The sequence below is a fragment of the Monodelphis domestica genome, chromosome 4 (assembly GCF_027887165.1).
Source record: "Monodelphis domestica isolate mMonDom1 chromosome 4, mMonDom1.pri, whole genome shotgun sequence".
In the NCBI taxonomy this organism is placed as follows: domain Eukaryota; kingdom Metazoa; phylum Chordata; class Mammalia; order Didelphimorphia; family Didelphidae; genus Monodelphis; species Monodelphis domestica.
This window is the reverse complement of record NC_077230.1, coordinates 310139013-310160631: the sequence shown is the minus strand read 5'-3', so window position 1 is coordinate 310160631 and position 21619 is coordinate 310139013. Positions and strand designations below refer to the sequence as shown.

Below are 21619 nucleotides of genomic sequence, written 5' to 3'. Positions count from 1 at the left end.
CTGATAAAGGAAGACCATGTTATTAATTGAACTAGACATCACTAATGTCTATTCTACTTATCATAACTTTTGCTGCTGTGTGTTGTTTTCTTCCTTTACATACTTGAAGTCAATGTGTGGTTCTGCTTTTTCTATAAAACTCATTATTGATCTTAAGAAATATGTCCACATCTTTCTATAAAGAAACTCAGTGAGACTAAATAGAATTTTAACATCATCAGTTAGTTGAAGGATTGATATTCATAAACTATGAATGTACCCATATACTCAAGCTATAATAGAACGTAATTAAAGAAATTAACAGCTAGAAATATACTAAATAAAAGAATAGCTAAAACTAAGATAATTACTGAATGTGGGAGAGATTGCCTCAATGAAGAGGTATTTAAAAGGATGAAGGCAAAGATTTTCTTTTGTTGTTGGGGTTTGTTTTTGTAGCTCCAGGACCCTACACTTAGTAAATGTTTCATTTGAAATAATGCATTTGAATTCTGGGATAGAAGAGAAAGATGGATGTCTAAAACACTTTTTCCCCATCCTTAAACCCTCAGCATTGTAAAATAGTAGGAGAACCAATTTTCAGGTATCTGCTTTGAAGAAAAACAAGATGTCCGTACACAATGAGAGTGAAGCAGTATCATCTTGGGAATATTATATACCTAATTACATGAGCCTGAATTCTAAGAATTAATTATTCTATTAAAAATTTAAGTTCCTGACATGGGGGGTATCTCTGTTTATTTGCCTGGACATCTTATGAGCTCTTTTTTAATCCTTCCTTTGGTATTTCTAAACTAAAAATGTGCCACAAACTTCATTTTTTAAAAGGAAATATGTTCATGTATTTGTGGAAAAATAGAATTGAAAGGGATGTAATTAGTTTTCTCTTATATCCCATTCCCAATTCAGAAGTTGAATGTTAGAGCTCTGATTAATTTCTTGTACCTCAAAAACTCTAAAAGTTATTTCTTCCTGTTGTAAAGTGATTGCTTTTCTTCTGCTTGAGATCTTGACTTCTGGTGTGAATTTGGTTTGTGGACACAATAGGATCCTATTAAGAATTTTTCAGTGCTTTTCATATAAGCTTTACTCATAGAAGATATTTCTATTATTAAATATTTAAAATTTTAATTCTGGAAAGTTTATCCTAAAAGATTGTATATCCATAGAAATATAAAAGAAAATGGAATAATTTGTAGAGTAACTTAATGCCTTTTTTTTCCTACTTTTTAAGAAGATATGTAATTTTAGGAATGAAGTTTGCAAAATCTTTGGATACTTGATAGTAATAACTATTCAATAGTGAATTCACACTTTTAATTTGAGCTGTGATTTCATAACTATGACATAGGTTCTAGCTCCAAGTTTCAGCCATTAAACTAGGCCACATGAGGTTATCATGCCACAGAACCAATAGATGATTGGTAACCTGTCTTGCTTCCAGATTTATGCTTTACCCAAAGAGATGACTGGTTTTTATAATAAAAAGTTAACTTGCTGGAATATTGCTTATTTTAAAGCTAATTTCCTTGTTAGTTAAATCTGACTTCCCAACATTGACTAAAAGTACATATATTATAACTTTTTACTAAATAGCCGTTCATTGTAGTTATTCTAACAAATTAAAATTTTATCTTCATTGTTGAATTTGATAGGTCTTAAGCTATCTACAGTATGTCTTTGAAATGTTAATTTTCTATTATTTTATTGTTTCTTATGTTATTCTGTTATAGATAAGAAAATTTAAGTAAATATTAGTCCTATTAATAGAACTATTGTTTAAAAATTTTTAGGTTTGTGATTGGGTGTATCCTCTGATGCCTAATCAGTCTCCGGTACTAAGCTGTAGTACTGGAGTCTATATGTTCCCAGGCACAGAGTTACAAATGTCAGGATCCTGTGTGGGTGTAGTCTTGTCTTCTGAACTACCAAAAGAAGATCGAGAGCTCTTTGAGGACCTGTTGAAACAAATGTCTGACCTTCGATTTCAGGTAACCTGTGTAACAATTTCAGTATGTATATTATCACAGTTTCTGTTACTTCTCATTTATATTTTTAACAATTCCAACTTTTCCCAAATACTTCCTGTTAGAGAAGGTGGATTTTTTTTTGGTAGGCATAGTAAAATCAGTATGCAGAAACATCCCTAGGGGTTAAAGAAAGAATAGATTCAAGACTTTTTTTTTTTTAAACCCTTACCTTCTGTCTTGGAATCAATACTGTGTATTGATTCCAAAGCAGAAGAGTGGTAAAGGCTAGGCAATGGGGGTTAAGTGACTTGCCCAGGGTCACACTGCTGGGAAGTGTCTGAGGCCCCTGATTCAAGACTTTAAAAGCACTACAATTAATAAAAATGGTTTGTTGAGTTCAGAAGTTAATCCAAATGCATTTGATAAAGCAATCATTATTTTAACTCAATATTTTCTATTTTATAGGTTTCCTTAATAACATCTATTAACTCCATAACAGCATTTTCCAAATTAAAAAAATATGTTACCATAAAATATTCTGGTATAAAACACAATATGCTCTTGTGTCATAAGAATGGAAAGTCAAACATAAGATTTGAGAAGGCAATTCAATTTTATTTTCTGTTTATATCTGAAAACTTTTGACCTAAAAAATGACTACACACAAAGACTCCAATCCTGCTCAGGTTCTCTTATTTGACATAGTATGGTAGTGGGTCCAGATGTTAAAAAAAGTGAGGTTAGTTGATTTAATAGGACAGTTATTTACTAACATAGGTAGAAACTTGGAGTGGATCATGCAGTCACAAAGTTAGAGCTAGAAGAGATCTTAAAGGTCATCTAGGCAATCTCTTACAGAGAAGGAAATGGACTGGATGGTTAAGTGACTTGTCTAACTAATGTAGCAGAGCAGAGATTCAAACCAAGTATTCTGACTTCAAATGAAATGTGTTTCCTATCCAGATTTCTGCCAACAGAAGAAAAAGGTATTGGTTATGGAGGACTGTTTTTAATACAGTCATAGAATTTAGAGATCAAAAATAGGAAAATTAAAACTGATTTTTAATAATAAACATTTTGAATTATATTTCCTCCCCTGAGTTATTTTCCTCATTTCCTCTGCTGCCTTAATGGGGAAATTGAAATATGATTATGTCTATTAATACACATTGATTAATCACTTACTATGCCAGTAACTTTCAAAGGCTCTAGAATACAAAAACAAAAAAAGAAAAAAATCTCTTCTCGTAAAAAAGCTTTTATCTTTCAAAAGAGACATGTACATGTATACACAGAATAAATATATGCCACCCCCAAAAAAGTGTGGTAGATAAATAACAATTATAATGTATATAAACTTCTCTGGGCCCCAGTTTCTTTTTTTGTAAATGAAGGAATTAGACTAGATGATTTCTAAGGTTCATCTAGGGACTTACAAATCAGTCTGCTTCTCCAGTGCATTCCTCTCCTAGTCATATGAGTAAATGGAACCCAGCAACAACATCCCATAAAAGTACCTCTGCTATTACTTTTTAATACATTATTCCTCTACTGATGTTTTGTTAGAATGTAGCGTATGTAGAATGTCTATTCTTCCATGAAAAATGTGCCTTCTTTTAAGGACTACAATTCTCTTCCATTCCTGGCCCTTACCATACATATCACAGATTTGGAAGTAGATTAGTGTTTCAGTGATGTCATCAATGCTGAAATTGATCATCTCTGCTTCTCTTCATCTCAAAATGCCTTAGCAGCATTCTCTAGTCTCTCCTTCTTTCCAAGTCTTGATAGTGAGATGATCCTTCTTGTCAACCCCTCTAAATGGGCCCTTGACCCCATCTCCTACTGGTTTTTTCAACTCTCTCACTCTCATCTTCTTGTCATGTTCTTCACCTTCACTTTCTCATCTTCAATTTCTCCCTTTGGCTTCTTCCTATCAACTGGCTCCATCCTTGATACTGTAATGATGGGGAGTAGGAAAGAGAACCATTGGGAGTGAATAGAATGTTGAGGATTGACAGTTGCATGAGACAAGAATGACAAGGACTTCTGGGAAATTCTCCTGAGGAACGGGGTCTTGAGGGCTGAGACACAGAAGGGAGTGAAAGGAGGAGCTATTTCTCAGGGCCATTCAAGACACCTATGGAGATTTGTCACTGACAGAAATCTAATATTGAGTGTTCCTGTTTAAACATTGTTGGTTCCTGCAAGAAACCCAATTTCTTCAAAGGCTTTCATTTCCATGAACCAATAAGATACTGGACTCAAATCAGTGAACAGTGCTCTCCCCTATTCTACCTTTCCCCTGGGTATGAGAAAACCTTGTACTTCAGTAATTAATTTTATTTAGAAAGATTTAGGGCAACCTGAACCCCTCTAACCTCGACCCTTTGCCCCAATCAACAATTAAATCAAACAAGCAGTCAGATAGCGAATTCAGTCTCGTTTATTTATATCTAGAGTAAGCCCATTGGCAGACTCCATCTTGTTGAGCACCCCAAAGCAGCGCATATCTGGATTGAGGTCCCTCAAACTTCTCCTTGTAGAGAAGACTTCCCCGCCATAACCATGCCTAAGTTTTCCTCAGCTTTAAAAAAGCATTTACTGCACCCTACTATCTCTTCATGCTGTTATTGAATCTCTCCTCCCCTTTTCAGCCAAAACTCCTTGAAAAAGATATCATCCCTTGGTGCTTCTATGCCTTTCTTCTCAAACCTCTGTAGTTTAGATTCCAACCTCTTTAACTGAAGCTATTCTCTCCAGACTTACTGACAATCTTTTAATGGTTATAGCTGATGGTCTTTTCTTAGTCCTCATTATTAATCTGCATTTTACAATTTTGACAGTCCTCTTTTGGATATTCTCTCCTTTCTGGGTTTTCCTGAATCTAATAATTTCTCCTGGTTCTTCTCCTGTCTGACCTCTCCACAGTTCCTTTTTCTGACAATGGGTAGAACCTACAGTAATTTAGTGCTCATAGAGTGCTGCCTTAGAGAGGTTGTAACACTTTCATAGGTAATGTCATGTCTTAGAAGATGAGAAATCAGAGCTCATGGACACAACCAGGATCCCGAAGGGAGGAGAGCAGTGGGCTAATGTGGAGATTCCATTGTGTTTAGGACAGAAAATGAAGTTGAGGAAGACTAGCAGTAGAAGTGGACTATGCTATCAGAGACTCAGGCAGATTTCTACCACTGGATAATACTTCTAGCCTACTACTTCTCAAAGTTCTTCTAAGAGTGAGACACAAAAGAAAAAAAATGGCAAGAAGAGATAATATCTATGAAACAGTAACATAAAAGTGGTTTTAAAAGACAGACCTCAAATTTGGTACTGACTTTGGAATTTTTCTTTCCATAAGGAACACAAAGACTCTAAATAAGTAATAAATAAGTATAAAGATAAGGAATTAAAGAATAAATTTTTAAAACAAACAGAAGGGCAAGAGAATCAGAAGAATAAAGAAATCTTTTTTTTAGATAATTCATGAAATTAAAAAAAAACAAGTGAAGGAAAGAAGAGAAAGGAGGATTTTAATTAATTGCTTAACTGTGAGGGAGATAAAAAGAGATGTCTTGGATAATTAAATAATAAAAATAAAATTTCCTTTGCTAGCTCATCATCCATGTAATATCCACTGTTTGTGAGGCAACCTCAAGGCTCTGCCCCTAGACCTCTTCTGTTCTCTATATAACCACGCACATGATGACCTCATCAGTTCCAATGAATTTTATTATCTTTCTGCAGATAACTTTCAGGTCTATCTATATGTCCAGCTTTAAGTTTCCCCTTGAGTTTCAATTCCATGTCAACAACTACCTGTTGAACATCTCAAACTCAACATATCTAAACCTGAATCCATTATCTCCTCTCTTCAAACCTAACTTCCAAACTTCCCTATTTTTTGTTGAAGACACTACCATTCTTCCAGTCAACCAGGTTCATAACTTCAGAGTTATCTTATTTTCCTAACTCTATGCATCCAGTAAGAACATCCTTCTGTGTATTTTTAAAATGTTTCATTGACATCCTTTCCTTTCCTTTCCTTTCCTTTCCTTTCTTTTCTTTTCTTTTCTTTTCTTTTTTTTTAAACCCTTACCTTCCTTCTTGGAGTCAATACTGTGTATTGGCTCCAAGGCAGAAGAGTGGTAAGGGCTAGGCAATGGGGGTCAAGTGACTTGCCTAGGGTCACACAGCTGGGAAGTGTCTGAGGCCAGATTTGAACCTAGGACCTCCCATCTCTAGGGCTAGCTCTCAATCCACTGAGCTACCCAGCTGCCCCCTCCTTTCTTTTTTTAAAACACTGTCATACCCATTACTCAGTCCTGTGAGACCTGTGTAAAAATTAAATTTATGTCTCTAATAATAAAAATATTATATTTTATGAGGTTTATTAAGGATCTTTAGGAATCAAGGAATAAAGAAGATACAAAATAAAAAACCACGTGCCCATGGCTGGTTAGCCATTTAAAATCCCCATGCTTAGTTTACCACCATACTTGCTGCATCATTGCAAAGGAAGAGAGGATGTGGGAGGCGTTACTGCCGGTTAAATACCAATAACATGATCTCGCCAACATGGAGACACAGGAGAGATTTATAGGGAATTCTGGGAAATACCAAGGACTTCTGGGGAATGAGGTCTAAGATTCAAAATATCCATTTATACACCTGCTAGTCATACAAAAACAATTCCACACATGGACCACAGCAAATATATTTCATTCAGCACCTTTACTCTAATACTTCTTTGCCAAGAGGTAGGAAGCATTATCCTTTTTAATATTGCAGTTATTGTATAAATGGGCTTTGATAGCATCTTGGATTGAGACAGTTATATTGCAAAACAATTCAGAACTATAACCAAAATCATTAAACTTTGACATGAAACTTAAACCATGATGGTAGTTCTATTAATTTTTTTTGCATCAGTTCATACAAATCTAGATTTCTCTGAACTCTACTTCTTTGATCATTTCTCAAAGTACAGTAATACACCAGACATTTGTATACCATAATTTGTTCAGCCATTCTTCAGTTAATGGACATCCACAGCTGCCAGTTCTTTGCTAGTTTCATTATTTAATAATGACTATACCAATGTGGGTAACTCACTTCTCTGTGAGTTTTAGTTTCATGTTTCATAGACCAGTCATTGTTAGATGACTACTTTCCTTACAAACCTGGCTTAAAACTACACTAAGACTTTTGGGACACACTATGTGTGTGTGTGCTGGATGTGTGTGTGTGTGTGTGTGTGTGTGTGTGTGTGTGTGTGTGTGTGTGTGTGTATTTATTGGTGTTATTGTTTATATAAATGACCTATTAACATAAAGATAAACAAAAGGGATGGTTGCTGCTTAGTGATAGCCACATATTTCTGATATTAGAGAAGGAAGAAAAAGGGCATGTTGAGGTGGCAAAGGAACAAAAGAATTGATTCTTATCCAGGACTGTTCTTTTTTAGTCTTCCAAAAGACTTATCACTACCATAATTGATTTCTTCTCTGTAATAATCTCCAATAGGGATCTATTTATCAGGCAATATTCCTAAAGGGATTTTTTTCCCCTTCCTCTTTATTCCTGATAGTAACAACCAAAGAATGAGGACTCCACTGAATTGCCTTTTACCAGGTTGCATTCTGACTACTTCCTACTCTTACACCTTAACTAGACTGAAATTGTCTAATTAAGCAGACTCGTATTCCCAATTAATATATTTCTGTGCCTTGGACTATGAATATCCTCTAACTAGATGAATAGTAACTATTCAATAAATTCTCATTTGTTGGTTGAATGGTAAGGAGACCATTGAATCCATTGGTAGGCAAAACCAAATTAGCAACACACAGGGAGATAGAACAAAGCACGTGTTCCTTATAGGTTCTAACATATATTTTAATGCCAGAAAAATCACATTTTCCATGGCAGGCGAGTGTGAAAAATTAAATGGCATATGTTACAGTAAAGGTTCAAAACTTCATTATAAACAATTAAACAAAGAAGTTATATCTATACAAATTCCTTATGCCAGCTCTGACAATAGAAGCAGAAACATTAAGAGTTAAGTAGATGTTATATGGCTAATAACAATACTTTTTAGTTATTTGAGTAAATTTCAGGTAACCATTAAAGAATTCTAAATACTTATATGAGTCTGTATTTCAATAGCTTTCACATATTTTGAGAAAATGGCACATTATTTCCTTGACATAGGTTTATGTGAAAATATTTCCCCAAAATTAGAGCTGTCCAAAATTGAAAATTAAAAGTTCTACTTCATCTATCCAGAATATAGCAAAATGCAACTGTCAATTTGAAAATAAAGGGGGTTAAGCAATGTAAGTAGATGTAACAAACCCATCTGATATATAGCATATAGTATATAGTATTCTTTGTATGTTGCCATTAAATTGAAAAAAAATGAAAAAAGGTAGCATACTCTAAATGAATGCATTTGTCCTCTTAAGCATATCATAGTAGACACTCAGATGTATGTCTATCCTAAGGTGAATGATATACTTTAAAGATTTGTCCAAGTTTACATACCCTGACTAAGCGTTTGAGAACTTAAGATCACAAAACTTTACAATAAAACATCAGAGAGTGCTGAATGGAGCAAAACCAGATGGAAGGAAAACAAAAGGAACACGAGTCTGTGATACCTGTTATCTGGTATTTTTGACAAGAGTAACACAAATATAGCTCAAGAAGCCAACTAAGAAAATACATGCTAGTTCATAGTAAGTTTGATCCTTTATTCTTCAGGCCAGCAGCAGGGAAAACAGAGAAGAAATACAAATCCCTGGAGGAATGAAAATACCCTTTGTTCAAATGAAGGAACAGCCTAGCCAGAATTTGAGGAAATTGGACCCTTCTGACCAGGGCATTAAGGATGGTCACCAGAAAGGAGGAAGTGGGACAAAAGTAAGTAAGTTAAAGGATTAGGATTGGTCTGCTGTAGAAAAATTTTTAAGAAAAGGTTAGTTTGAATTATGAAATATGAATATGGAAGAGTATGAATATTATGAATATGCCCAGCAGACTGAAGCAGAGGGAAATATGATGACATGGCCAGAGGCTATCAGCAGTCTTGAAATATCAGTTTCTTTGACCATAACCATCCCCTACATGGATGCCTTCCATATGTGATCAGTCATAGCACATCACATGTCTTCTCTGAGTGTAAACCCTGCCTTGGCTGTTTGTGTTGTTAATTAAACATGTTTGATTATGTCTTTTTGTATGAACTAATAAGGCTTCCAGCTTCCTAGTAAAAGTAAACACCACAGTGAGAGTTTGTGAGCTATAGTTTTAAATAATTACCAAGCTGCAGAGTGTTCAAAACTAGCTTTTCTAGTAATGTTTTGTAGTGAGAGTGTCTTCTGGAGCCTTCTGGTTGACAACTTAAAAGTCTAAAAAAAAATGAAAAAAAGGATACCAATTATATTGAAATAGTTTTGAAAAAAAATTTTAGAGTTCATGAATCTGAGGCCTAGATTCATCTGTTTATGGATTGTGTCAGTAAAATCATTCTCAAACACAGAATTATAGAATATGAGAGTGGGAATAGACCTTATTGGCCATCTTGTCCAATCTGTACCATAAAGCCTCCTTTAAAAGTGAGTTGCCTAGAAATCCATCTAGGAAAAGTCAAGAAGAATGTATTTTTCATATGATGAAATGATGAATATATCATTAAAATAACCCACCAGCATACATACCAATGGACAGGTAATGAAGAATGACAATGAATTGGACCCAGAGTCAAGTAAGAGAAGACTAGGTTAGAATATTTTTTTTGAAAATAAGCATGTAGGCCTTTGGCATTCCCAGGATGATCCCAAAATACAACATATCTTTCCAACATTAATCTTTTTTTAATAGGAATAAGGGTTTTATTAAAATATCTTTGTCTAGTAAAATACACCAGTTAAAGTTCTAGGTAAGACAATTTGTCATCCAATTTAATATACAAAAAAATGTTCATTATGGAGGGAGCAGCACACAATCCCTTTCTATTTCCCCCATGGCCCTATTTTTTGCTCATTAAGGATAACTTTTCTATAATTTATTTAACATTAATCTTAAGAATACTTGTTTTCACACATTTTTAAAACCAGAAATTACTCTTAAAATCAACACAAAAAGTAATTGCAAATGATTATAATATAACCACTTTCTTGTGGGTATAAAAGAAGGTGTTATATATATTAACCTTTATCAAGTGATCATTGATACTGTCCAATGTATTTACCATGAAGGGCAGCTAGATGGTACAAAGGATAAAGTACAGATCTGGAGTCAGGAAAACTCATCTTTCTGAATTCAAATCTGGCTTCATGCACACATTTTATTAACTCTATGACTCTGGGCAAGTCACTAAACCTGTTTGCCTCAATTTTCTTATCTGTAAAATAAGCTAGAAAAGGAATAGCAAAGTACTCTAGAATTTTTGAAAGAAAACTAAATGAGATCATGAAGAGTTGGGCCCAACTGAAAATGACTGAACAGTTAATTTTAGGCAATTGGGTGGTACACAGAATCAGGAAGGTCTGAGTTCAGATATAACCTCAGATATTTACTATGTGATCCTGGGCAAGTCACTTAACCTTATTTTTTTCAATTTCCTTATCTATAAAAAGATCTAGAGAAGGAAATGGCAAACCACTCTAGTATCTTTGAAATCTCCAAAAGGGCTCACAAAGAGTTAAACACAACTGAAAAATGACTAAACAACAACAACCTTACCATGAGTTTTGCTATTATTTGATATCTTCCTTTGTATAATTGAGGTCAGTCAAAACTGCATTTATCCAATTGATAGTACTATATGATTCAGGCTCAGGAAACACCATGAATTCCACAAAATTACAGATGATCCAACGGGTAGTGAAGAAATATATGAAGGATTTAAGGAAGTTGCAGCATATTATCAATAATGAATTGCTTTTTAGAGATAACATGAGACAGTCATCAAGGAACCAAGATAGGAATGGATAACAAATAATGGAGTTAGAATGAGAATCAACATTAAGTTTTTCATATTTATCCAAAAAATATAAAAGAACCACCGAACAGACTTTAATTCATTAGGTAGATGTTCTCTTAAGCATTTGTGAAAGGACATGGACAAGCATCACCCAGGATGGCTGAATTACAGTCTTTTTGTGGTAGAGGAAGCTGCCATATTGATAAAATCACAAATCCATTGAAGAAAAGAGAAGTGCCAAAGGACTTGAATTACATAATTATCTTCAACCTAAGAATCAAGTCTTTTAAAATAGATTAGCATGAGTTCAGTGTAATTCACAAAGTTTTGCAAGCCATTTGACTTATTATTAGTTATATCTAAGAAACTAAGTAAAGTTCTTGGTTACTGCAGTTTTGTTTGCCCTGTAATGACCTAATTACAAAATATTTTGAGCTCTTTAATTTTAGAAAATAAACCACTAATTTTTAATGGTGGCTTTAAAAATAGGGTAGGATCAAAGTGTGATAGATCAGTGGTCAGTCAGTAAAAATTAATAAGCACCCACTATATGCCTGTGACCAGGCATTACTGCGGTAAGCATTGGAGATACAAATAGCAAAAAAAATAAAATAGTTCCTACCCTCAAGGAGCTCACAATTTAATGGGGAAGACAAGACACACAAAAACACTGAAAGGGGAATAGAAGTGGAAGGGGGAAGGTGCCTTTTGTGTAGGCATAGTGGAGAAGTCATAAAAGTTGAAAAAAAGTCACACAGATAGTTGTGAAATTATGTATCTGGCTCCTTGTTTTAAATGGATCCTTTGGAAGAGCAGCTGAGGGAAGTGATGAGGTGTGAGCTCATTTAAAAGTCATAGAATTTGGCTTTTTTTTTTTAAGTTTTTATAAAATAATTTTACTTTAGACAATTAATTGACCTACAGTTAAATCCTTATTTCTGTGAATAGAAGAACAAAGTAGCTACAACATATAGTTACCTTTATATCTTGGTGACATTTTTTCTCTTTCAAATTTGCCTTCTTATCTATAGTTGTTAATTATATCATTGGTTTGAGATTTTGGCACTAGCTGGACTTAGAAATAGTGGCTTGATGCTTATAAATGTCATTATCCTGCAAAATCACATCAACCCTGAAACTCCCTGTCCTTTGGGCCCTTCCCTACAGAGGCCTCTTCTCCAATGGACTTTATCATGCCCCATCCAGGTACTCTCAGCGCTTTTCCTCTCTGTCTGTGTCTTATCTTCTCCCAGAAATTGTGAGCTTCTTGAGGACTGAGATCTTCTTTACCTTCCCACCACTTAACAGGGTGCCTGCCATATAATATATGCTTAATAACATTTATTGATTATAGCACTGTATGTATTCATGTTTAAATGTGATACCTGTTCAAATATTCTGCATTCATTTGAACCAGGTAAATAAGATTTATTATGAATAATGCTGCTACAAATAGGTTTATATAGATGAATCTTTTTTAATAAGTGATACTTTGGGATATAACTCAAGTATTAGAATAATTGAGACATTGGTTTTACAACTTTCACTGTATGATATTCATAGTCTGACAGTATTGAATTTAGTGTTTCTTATTATCGTTGACAGTATCATGTTGGTATAAGGTATATAGGAATTGCTTTTGATTTGCATTTCTCTGAATATTAGAGAACTTGAACAATTTTTCATATGGTTAATTACTTCCTCTCTTCAAATATTTTCTTATCTTTAGGTTTCAGATATTTCAAATGAAGAAATTAATCTGAGTCAGGTTGTTCCCTTTCAACCAGCTCCTGAAGAAAATGTGAGAGTATTACCTGAGTGGAGTGAGAAAGTATCTCAAAATATTTTATCAGGTACTAGGATAATGCTATTTTTGGACATTTTAATTACCTTTTCTCAATCATTTAGAAAAATATGTGGGGGTGCCAGAGAAGCACTACTTTTAAATGATATTTGTCAGAAACATAAAGCTTTCTTCATGGGATGATAAAGGATCAACATACAAAAACATAATAAAAAATTCTAGCTAAAATTATTTTCTAATATTAAAGATATCTATTTTCACTCCAATTTAGTATTCTTCTAAGCCTACACTATTGGTAGATTCCCTTACTTCCTTTGAATCTTAGCTTAAACGCTATTTCCTGCATGACACTAAGAACCAGATTGCAATACTCCCAAATATCCTGAACCAGATTGCAATATAATTGGAAATTCATTAACAAAATCAAATGTACTAGAACATAGATAATGTGACTGTGTGGTTTTTCTAAGTCAGTAGGATGCCCACAGGAATCCTTATATTTGGTTTAATTTGACAGCATTGAGCTAGAATATGACAAAAGGAGGGTAATTAGTAAATGAGAGATGTTGTCATAGGATGACTGAAGGAACTAGTGATGTTTGACATGTAGAAGAAAATATTTAGAGGGAACTTGATAGTTACCCTTAAGCTTTTGAAGGCCTATCACATGGAAAAGGGATTATATTTGTTTGCTTAGTCCCAGAGTCTAGGAAAAAAACAAACAAACAGTAAGATGAAATTTGTTGACACTGGGGATGGGCTACTAAAGTGCAAAGATGCCTGAAGTTAATTAATGTTATCAATTATTATTATATTAATTTGCTTTCTGTATTACTTTATCTGTATACTTTAGTTTTCTTCTGTTTATAAGTTGAGAGGATAAACAGAAGATTTAATACCATGATAGTGATACTTTAAGCCAAAACCCACCTAAATTGGCTTGATATTTTGCCTGTACCTGCAATAGAGACAAAGGGGGCAATTTATATAACGGAATTTTCTTTTTGGTTTTTTCTTTTTTAGGGACTATTTAGAGGATTATTTCTTTGCCACAGACTTAAAAACCAAGTCTTCTTGTTAATGTAGGCTCTGTCATTTGGCATATAAAATAAGTTGAATAAGATAATGGAGTTGCAAGGCTTGTAGTCCAGGTGGGGAAGATATTTAAAATAATTCTGCCCGGGATCTCAGCTCTTCTTTCCGGCTTAATTATGTTTTAAGGGCTTATTTTTTATTTGAAAATTTTTATTTAATTGATTTAGAATATTTTTTCCATGTCTACATGATTCATGTTCTTTCCTTCCTCTCCTCCCAACGGCTTAATTATTTTAAGTGAAATTTGTTACCACAACAGTTGCTTCCTCTCTCAAGAATTTATTGAAAGCCTCTTAATTCAGTAACCTACATTTCTTTAAGGTTTTCTCCTTTTTCTTTAAGATACTTATTTAGAAGTTTATATATGATATTTTTATAGCAGTATGTATCATAAAACTAGTTTGTATTTTTTTTTAATTTTTGAAGGCTATTTTAAAAATATATACATAACCTGTTGTTACCAAAATTTGACTCTAATTTCTATATTATCAAAATCTGATCCCCCAGTGGATTTGTGTGTATGTGTGTGAAAGGCTAATCCTTTTTTTTTCTTTTTTTAAATTCTTACTTTCTCTCTTAGAATCAATACTGTGTATTGGTTCCAAGGCATAAGAGCAGTAAGGGGTAGGCAGTGGGGGTTAAATGACTTTTCCAGGGTCACACAGCTAGGAAGTGTCCGAGACCAGATTTGAAAGTGGGACCTCCTGTCTCTGGGCCTTGCTGCCTGCCTAATCTTTTTGAATAGCTAGTTTACTTAAGAACCATGTGAAATTTACAGATTCCTTTTGAGATACTTGGGCAATTTTATCAAATGAACAACTTTAAACTTCCCTCAAAGGCAAATTATTTCTGGAGTTCATGAATAACAAATACAATACTTAGATAAAGTCCAGCAGACCTCCTACACAAATTTTCTCTTCTAAAAAGGAATAGAAAATACTTCCATGTAAATTTTGGTGGAGACAAATCTATCCAATTCCAGTGAAGACACAAGTTCACCAAATTAAACTGGTAGAAACATACATTCATTCTTGTGGGCCTCTTTTTCTTGATCCCTGCTCTTGACTTACTAGGAATTATAAAGAAAAGGATAGTAACAAAAATATACACTGACAAGACAAGACTTAATACAACATAGCCCATGGAAAAAATCCTTTAAGAGACTAGACTATCTAATCTCAGAGCAGCTGGGATCTTTAATGAGAAAGAATCAGAAAACAGAGCCCCTGTAAGAGAAAAGCTCCTGAGTGCCCCCAGAAAATTTTTCCTCAAGGGATCTCAGTCTTCTGAATCCTTTCTTCACTCCCATTGGATCACTAAACTGTAAGAAATAAAGAAATTTCTGTGTCCTCAATTTTGAGCTGAAGATCCAACCTTTAATTATGGTAAATTAAAGCTGGAGTTTCACCACACCCAACCTGTGGCAAAGACCCCTCCTTCCCCCCCCCCCATCTAGATGTTTGATGATATGTTTTATAGGTTTTTGACAGTTAATTAGCATAAGTTGTTAACAAGGCAGAAGGTACATAGTATGTTAAGAAACATGCTATATAACATTTGCTAACAAATAATGATCTTAATTTTTGCTGTTGAGTTCAGTCTAACTCTTCTTGACCCCATTTTTTTTGTTGTTGTTTTTTTTTGCAAAGATACTGGTTTGCCATTTCCTTCTCTAGCTCATTTTAACAGAGGAGGAACTAAAGCAAACAGGGTTAAGTGACTTGCCCAGGGTCATCATTGAATCTGAGGCCAGATTCAAACTCAAGTCTTCATAATGCCAGGCCTGGTACTTTAACACTGTACCAACTACCTTCCCCAAAGATCTTAAAGAGCTATATAAATATAATTTATTATTAATAACTAATGATCAGAAGCAGAGGAGTAAAAGTTTATGGTGTGTTTAGCCTGCTTAAGAAAGCCAGAAACTAAGTGATATTTTAGAAAATATTGCATTTTTTTAGCTGTTAAAATTTTTTTTTTATATTTAAATGGTTAATATTTTCAGATCTGGAAACTTACCATTTGTAATGATTCATTGCATAAAGGTTCCAGAGAAGGGAAGTTTTGCTCATATGTATTAGATATTTGGATCTGAAAGAGATCCTAGCTAATTCAACCTACTCATTTTAGAAATCAAAGAAACAGATCTAAAATGACCAAATTTATCATGGAGGATTAATGAGAGGACTTAACATACTTTTTTTCTTTTGAACAAACTGAGAATGAAGCTATTCTTTTGAGCTTCATTCTGCTCCATTCTGTGACTTTTAAAAATGTTTCATTGAACTTTTTTCTTTCTCTTTTGAAAATCTTTTATCACCGTATTCCTTCTCCCTAAGTTATAAAACCCTCTTGTGACACATAATTAAGCAAAACAAAATCACACATTAGTCATGTCTGAAAACTTGTGTCTTATTGTATTCCTGTCTGTTCATAACCTCTCTGCCAAGATATGTGAAGGCTGTTGAATGTGGAGAATGTTTTTGTTAGTTTTGATGTACTGTCATCATTCCACACCAATAGCCTCCAAACTGCCCAAAAAAGAAGGAAGTATATTTTTATGACTCTGCCCTTAGAAACAAGTTGGGTCCCAAAACAATATCTAGTTTTCATTTTGGTTTTTATCTTTTCATTTAGTTAAAATTTTTTCAAAATTATTTCTCCTTAATCATTAATTTTTCTGCCAGTTAAATCTCTACCTGTCTTTGTTTTCTATTTGTGTGGTAGTCCCTGTCCCTAACCTTTTCCCGATCAGTAGGCTTAGCGGGGTATTATAAAAAATAAAATAGATATTAATTTACTTCTATAACCCTTGAAAATTTGTCTTCTCTGTTATAGTTTGATCTGTTAAAAATAATAATAACCCTATTCCTTTTCCAGCTTTTTAGTAGATACTGAACAATATGGGCTATTTGCCACATTTTTTAGAACAGTTTTAACATACATACAATATATTTTTCTTTCCTTTTTATAAGGTGCATCCTGGCTGAGTTGGGGTTTAGTTAAAGGAGCTGAATATACTGGAAAGGCAATCCATAAAGGAGCTTCTAAACTTCGAGAACATATTGAACCTGAGGAAAAGCCACTGGAAGTTAGTCCAGCAGTGTCCAAGGGACTTCATATAGCAAAGCAGGCCACAGGAGGAGCAGTGAAAGTCAGTCAATTCCTGGGTAATTATTATTCTCTTATCTCTCTTTTTTCAATTTTAGAAATCTTCATCATTCAAAAGCATTTCCACAGTGGTTGATTTCATTGATGAACATTTGGAATGAAGCAACTTAAACAGTGGTATTGAGGAAATAGGGAGTATCATATCTATCTCTTGAAAATATTTTCTTATCTTTGCTATTTTAAGTGTGTATATCTTTTGATAGTTATGTAGCTAAAATCCTCCAACCTATTTTTTTTTTTAGTCCAATAAATACTTATTTGCAATAACCCAATGCCAGGTCCCAGGGACACAGAGAGAAAATGAAAAATAATCCTTGCTCTCAAGGAGCTTATATTCTATTTGACTTTTATTTTACTGGAATCCTAGTAAAAATCATTTTTGGACATTCATTGTGGCATTTTTGTTATGATGTTTTTTATATTTTATTTTTAAATTATTAAGCACAAAGAAATGTTATTTCATAGTATGCTTATAAGTTAATGTTTTGGAAACACTTAAACTCCTGCTGGTGTTCTATAGGAATGAAAAATGAGAATGATTGTTCTTAAATAAAACTATAAAAGTGCATTAAAATAGCAAGGTTATAAATAGTATTAATTGACACTTCAAGAGTTCAAACTATATGATATTCATTATAATCAGTATTTATTTACCATTTATTTTTTAAGTAGGAAGTATAGCCATGTATAATTGTTTAGTTTTCAAATTCTTAATGTGGTCTCTAAATATTTTGTACACATTAGTGGAAGGAGTATGTTCCATAGCAAACTGTGTTGGAAAAGGATTAGCCCCACATGTCAAGAAACATGGTAGCAGATTTGTTCCAGAGTCTCTTAAAAAAGACAAAGATGGGAAATCCACTTTGGATGGTGCCATGGTTGTAGCAGCAAGTGGTGTTCAAGGTAACTAAGAGATGCATTTATATTTAAGCTAGAAAATGTATTTATTAAGCTAGGAAAGCAGTCTGTTTAATTGTGACTAATCATACTCATTTAAAAATAATTCTTTCAGGTTTTTCTACAATATGGCAAGGATTAGAATGTGCAGCTAAATGCATAGCTACAAAAGTTACTTCAGAAACGGTGCATACAGTTAAACACAAGTAAGTTTAATTTTTATTTTATCAATAACAGAAGCATTCAGTTAACTTTTCTATCATTTATAAAAATCTTGAATTAAAGTAACTTTCCAGCTATTTTTCTTAAGTATTAGACCATAAGTAGACCTATTTTCTACTAATATAATTTACTTTTTCAAACAGTGGAGGCCTGGGGGTTAATATCTTATTTTGATGGGAAGAAAACTATATAAAGTGTTTTCCCTTAATTTTTCTGGGCCTTAGCTTCTTCATGTGTAAAAAAAGAAGGTCGGCCTAGATGGTCTCTAGGATCTTTCCAAAACTATCATTTGGTAATTTGAATATCTTTAACTTTACCTTCATGAATTATAAAACCAACCTCACAAAATGTTGCCCCATCATTGTCATTTCAAAGTTATAGCAATCATTATTATAACCAAATCCCATCCTTAAAATAGCTCCCAACCAGGGGAATTTTAACTTAAGGAAGGGGGGGAGGGCTCCACTAATATCAATATTGTCAAAGTAAGAAATAAGTATGACTGTGTCATCCCCATCATTACCCCATTTCCTTCCTTAGCCTTCCCTGAACTTACAGTGATTTCCTACTGATGCCTCTGGCATAAAATATAAACTCCTCATTTTGACATTTAAAGACCATCACAATCTGGTTCCAGCTTGCTTCACATCCCTGCGCTTCATGCCCTATGTTACAAACTCAGCTGTCCTAATTGCTATTATATGTATTTAGTACCCCAGACCTTACTTCCATCTCTTTGCATAGACTTATTCCTCTATCTGGAATGCACTCCTTCTTCATCTCTGCCTCTTAGAATTTGTAGCTTTCTTCTGGGTTCAGTTTATGTACAACATTCTATAGGTAGCCTATCCTGATCTTATTTTCTCTTTTTTATTTTTGAAAGCACTACACTATTGCTAGCTCTCTTCTCTCACCTAAACCCTGCACCATCATCACCTCATGAAAAAATAAAAACATTCAGTAGTAACTATAAAACCATACATGTATGGCTAATCAGAAAATATGTTTTGCATGACTTTATGTATTTAATGGGTATCATACTGCACTACTTCCCTTTTCAATGGGTAGGGGAGGATCTACAGAGAGGGAGAGAATTTGAAATGCAAAACAAAAAAAATAAGCATTAAAACAATTGCATAAAGAGAAAGTAAAGTATAGGCTTTTTAATGATGGTTTTCTATTCAGCTAACAGTCAAGATAACCTTTTACTTTTGACATGACTAAAAAAGTCACCTACATTAAAGGAACCTTTCAGTACTTTTATAGTTTTGATTATAGTATAGGGCTGTGTTTAACCATTATGCAGGTTTATGATGTTATTGTGATTATGATGCTAATCATTTGGTTGCTTTGATGTTTTTTACTTCTTGTCTAGTATACTCAGCTCTATTAATTCATTAATTGTAACAATGACTAGCAGTTTTCAGAGAATGAATGAATTACTTTACTCTCAGTTACAGTAATATTTTTTCTTATTTTAGATATAGGAACTTGAAGATCTACAGCAACTATGAAAAACAATAAGTAACTTAAACCTGGCACTGTTAATTGCAATACTCTTATCTGTCAAATAATTCACCTCAGTCTTCTTTATAGCTTCTAAATTTCTCTGTCAGGCTTCTTTTTTTTCCACTTAAATCCTTCAAAGAATGGAGCCAGCCAATTTTTTCCACTCAGTAAGATTTCATGCTAGCAAAAAAACATTTTCATGAAGTATAAGTTTAGCTAAAAATACCTTTCTGTAAGAAATGTAGTACTATTTGATTGATTAATAAATTTAGTTAAGATTTTCTTTAAGTTGCGATTGGATATTATCTGAGCTACTATAGTATGACCATGATGGAAAATGTGCTAGAATCCATGCTATATGAGAATCAGATAAAGAAATTGATAACGAGAAGACTTAGGAAGCAGATGTGATAGCTGCCTTGTCTTCAAATATTTGAAGGGCTGACTTGTGAAAGTTGTTCTGTTTAGTCCCAGAAGCCAGAATTAGGAGGAATAGGTAGTTTCAGAGAAACAGATTTTGGCACAATTAAAAAAAAAAACATTCCTAACCAAAAGCTATACCACAGTGATGGCAAATCTATGACCTGGGTGCCAAAGATGGCTTGCTCTCTGTGGACATGCATCCACCCTCCCTCCCAGAGTTGGTTACTAGAAAGGCAGAGGGATTCAGGTGAAGCTGCTCCCCTCTCCCTCTCCATACACTTGATCACTTGATGCATTCTTTTTACATCCCCACCTCTCTGTCCAATAGAAGCACACGGGGTGAAGTGGATAGCTCACAGGTGGCAGAGCTGGAGGGGATCATAGCTCTTGGGCTACTTCCATCTTTACAATCACTTCCCCCACCCCTCCAACCAGCAGCTCAATGGGAGAGCTTCCTTCCTCCCCTGTGTGGGGAAAGGGGTGGAGTGGCAGGGCATGCCTAGCACTTGGGGGAGGGGCATAGCACATGGTCTCTTGGTGGGGGTGGTGAGGTGGGCATAGTACTTGGTGGGGGGATAGAATGGGGTGGGGCCTAGCACTCTGCCTCTAAAAGGCTTGCCATTGCTACTATACCACAATAAAACAGACTGCCTTGAGTGGTAATGAGTTCTCTATCACTAAAAATCTTTAATCAGTGATATTTTCAAATGGATGCTTGAATAAGATAATGGACTAAACTAAATGACCTCTGAGATTCTGTAATATTTTTTCTAGTACAATCTTTATTATGAAACATATGCCATGAAAATTGAGAAATATATATTCAAATTATAGATTTCATTTAATTAAGTGTTCAGATACATCTTTGCCATTGAGGGATTCCTTCAAATATTCTTTACCTATTATACAGTGATATCACACAATACATCATCCCCACTTTGTCAGATAAATAGACTGAATTGCCTTTGTTAAATTGGGAAGTTGTGGTGGGATAAACAAGAGTCTACTCCTATTATTATATTATAAACTAGGGATTCTTTATAGATAACTTATATACTTCCTATTTTCCACTGTATTTATTCAAAATTGCTCAAGAAATTTCTTTCTGAGCTTGAAGACTCACTGTCAGTATTTGCAAGGGACAGAGAAGCTATATCCAGTGGAAGGAAGGTCCCTACTAATCTAGACTCAGATACTGTCAAACTTAGAATTGACCTTGACAGAAGGAAGAAGAAAGAAAACTGTAGAGTCATAAAATCTTTGAGGTTTTCTAATGCAACTCCTATTAATGCAGAAGGCCTAGTTGATCATGTAATCTCTTGATGAACACTTATAGTGACAAAGAATTCCAAATCTGAGGCAGCATTCCTTTGTGTAGTCCCATATTCTGCCTCCCAGCGTCTTCTGTCTTCTGGATCCAGATAGACTATTTATTCTTCCACTTAACAATCCTTTAAATGTTTGAAGGCATCTGCCTTGTTTTCCCTATTGCTTTTTTTTTCTCCTGGCTAAACATTCTTTACCACTACAACACAT

The 21619-nt window shown here is 34.1% G+C and overlaps 1 protein-coding gene across 3 annotated transcripts in view; it reads left to right on the top strand.

The window, feature by feature from the left end:
* The window catches only part of SPART (spartin), a 39504-nt gene that overhangs the window by 9022 nt on the left and 8863 nt on the right, over positions 1-21619 (top strand). The window contains exons 3-9 of one of the 3 annotated variants that reach the window (XM_007495331.3): positions 1794-1991; positions 8739-8897; positions 12692-12815; positions 16837-17031; positions 17777-17935; positions 18045-18135; positions 19633-19675. In XM_007495331.3, coding sequence (XP_007495393.1) covers positions 1794-1991; positions 8739-8897; positions 12692-12815; positions 16837-17031; positions 17777-17935; positions 18045-18135; positions 19633-19675 — 969 coding nt within the window. The remainder of the gene's footprint in view (positions 1-1793; positions 1992-8738; positions 8898-12691; positions 12816-16836; positions 17032-17776; positions 17936-18044; positions 18136-19632; positions 19676-21619) is intronic. The other 2 variants (XM_007495329.3, XM_007495330.3) reach the window with 2 other exon arrangements.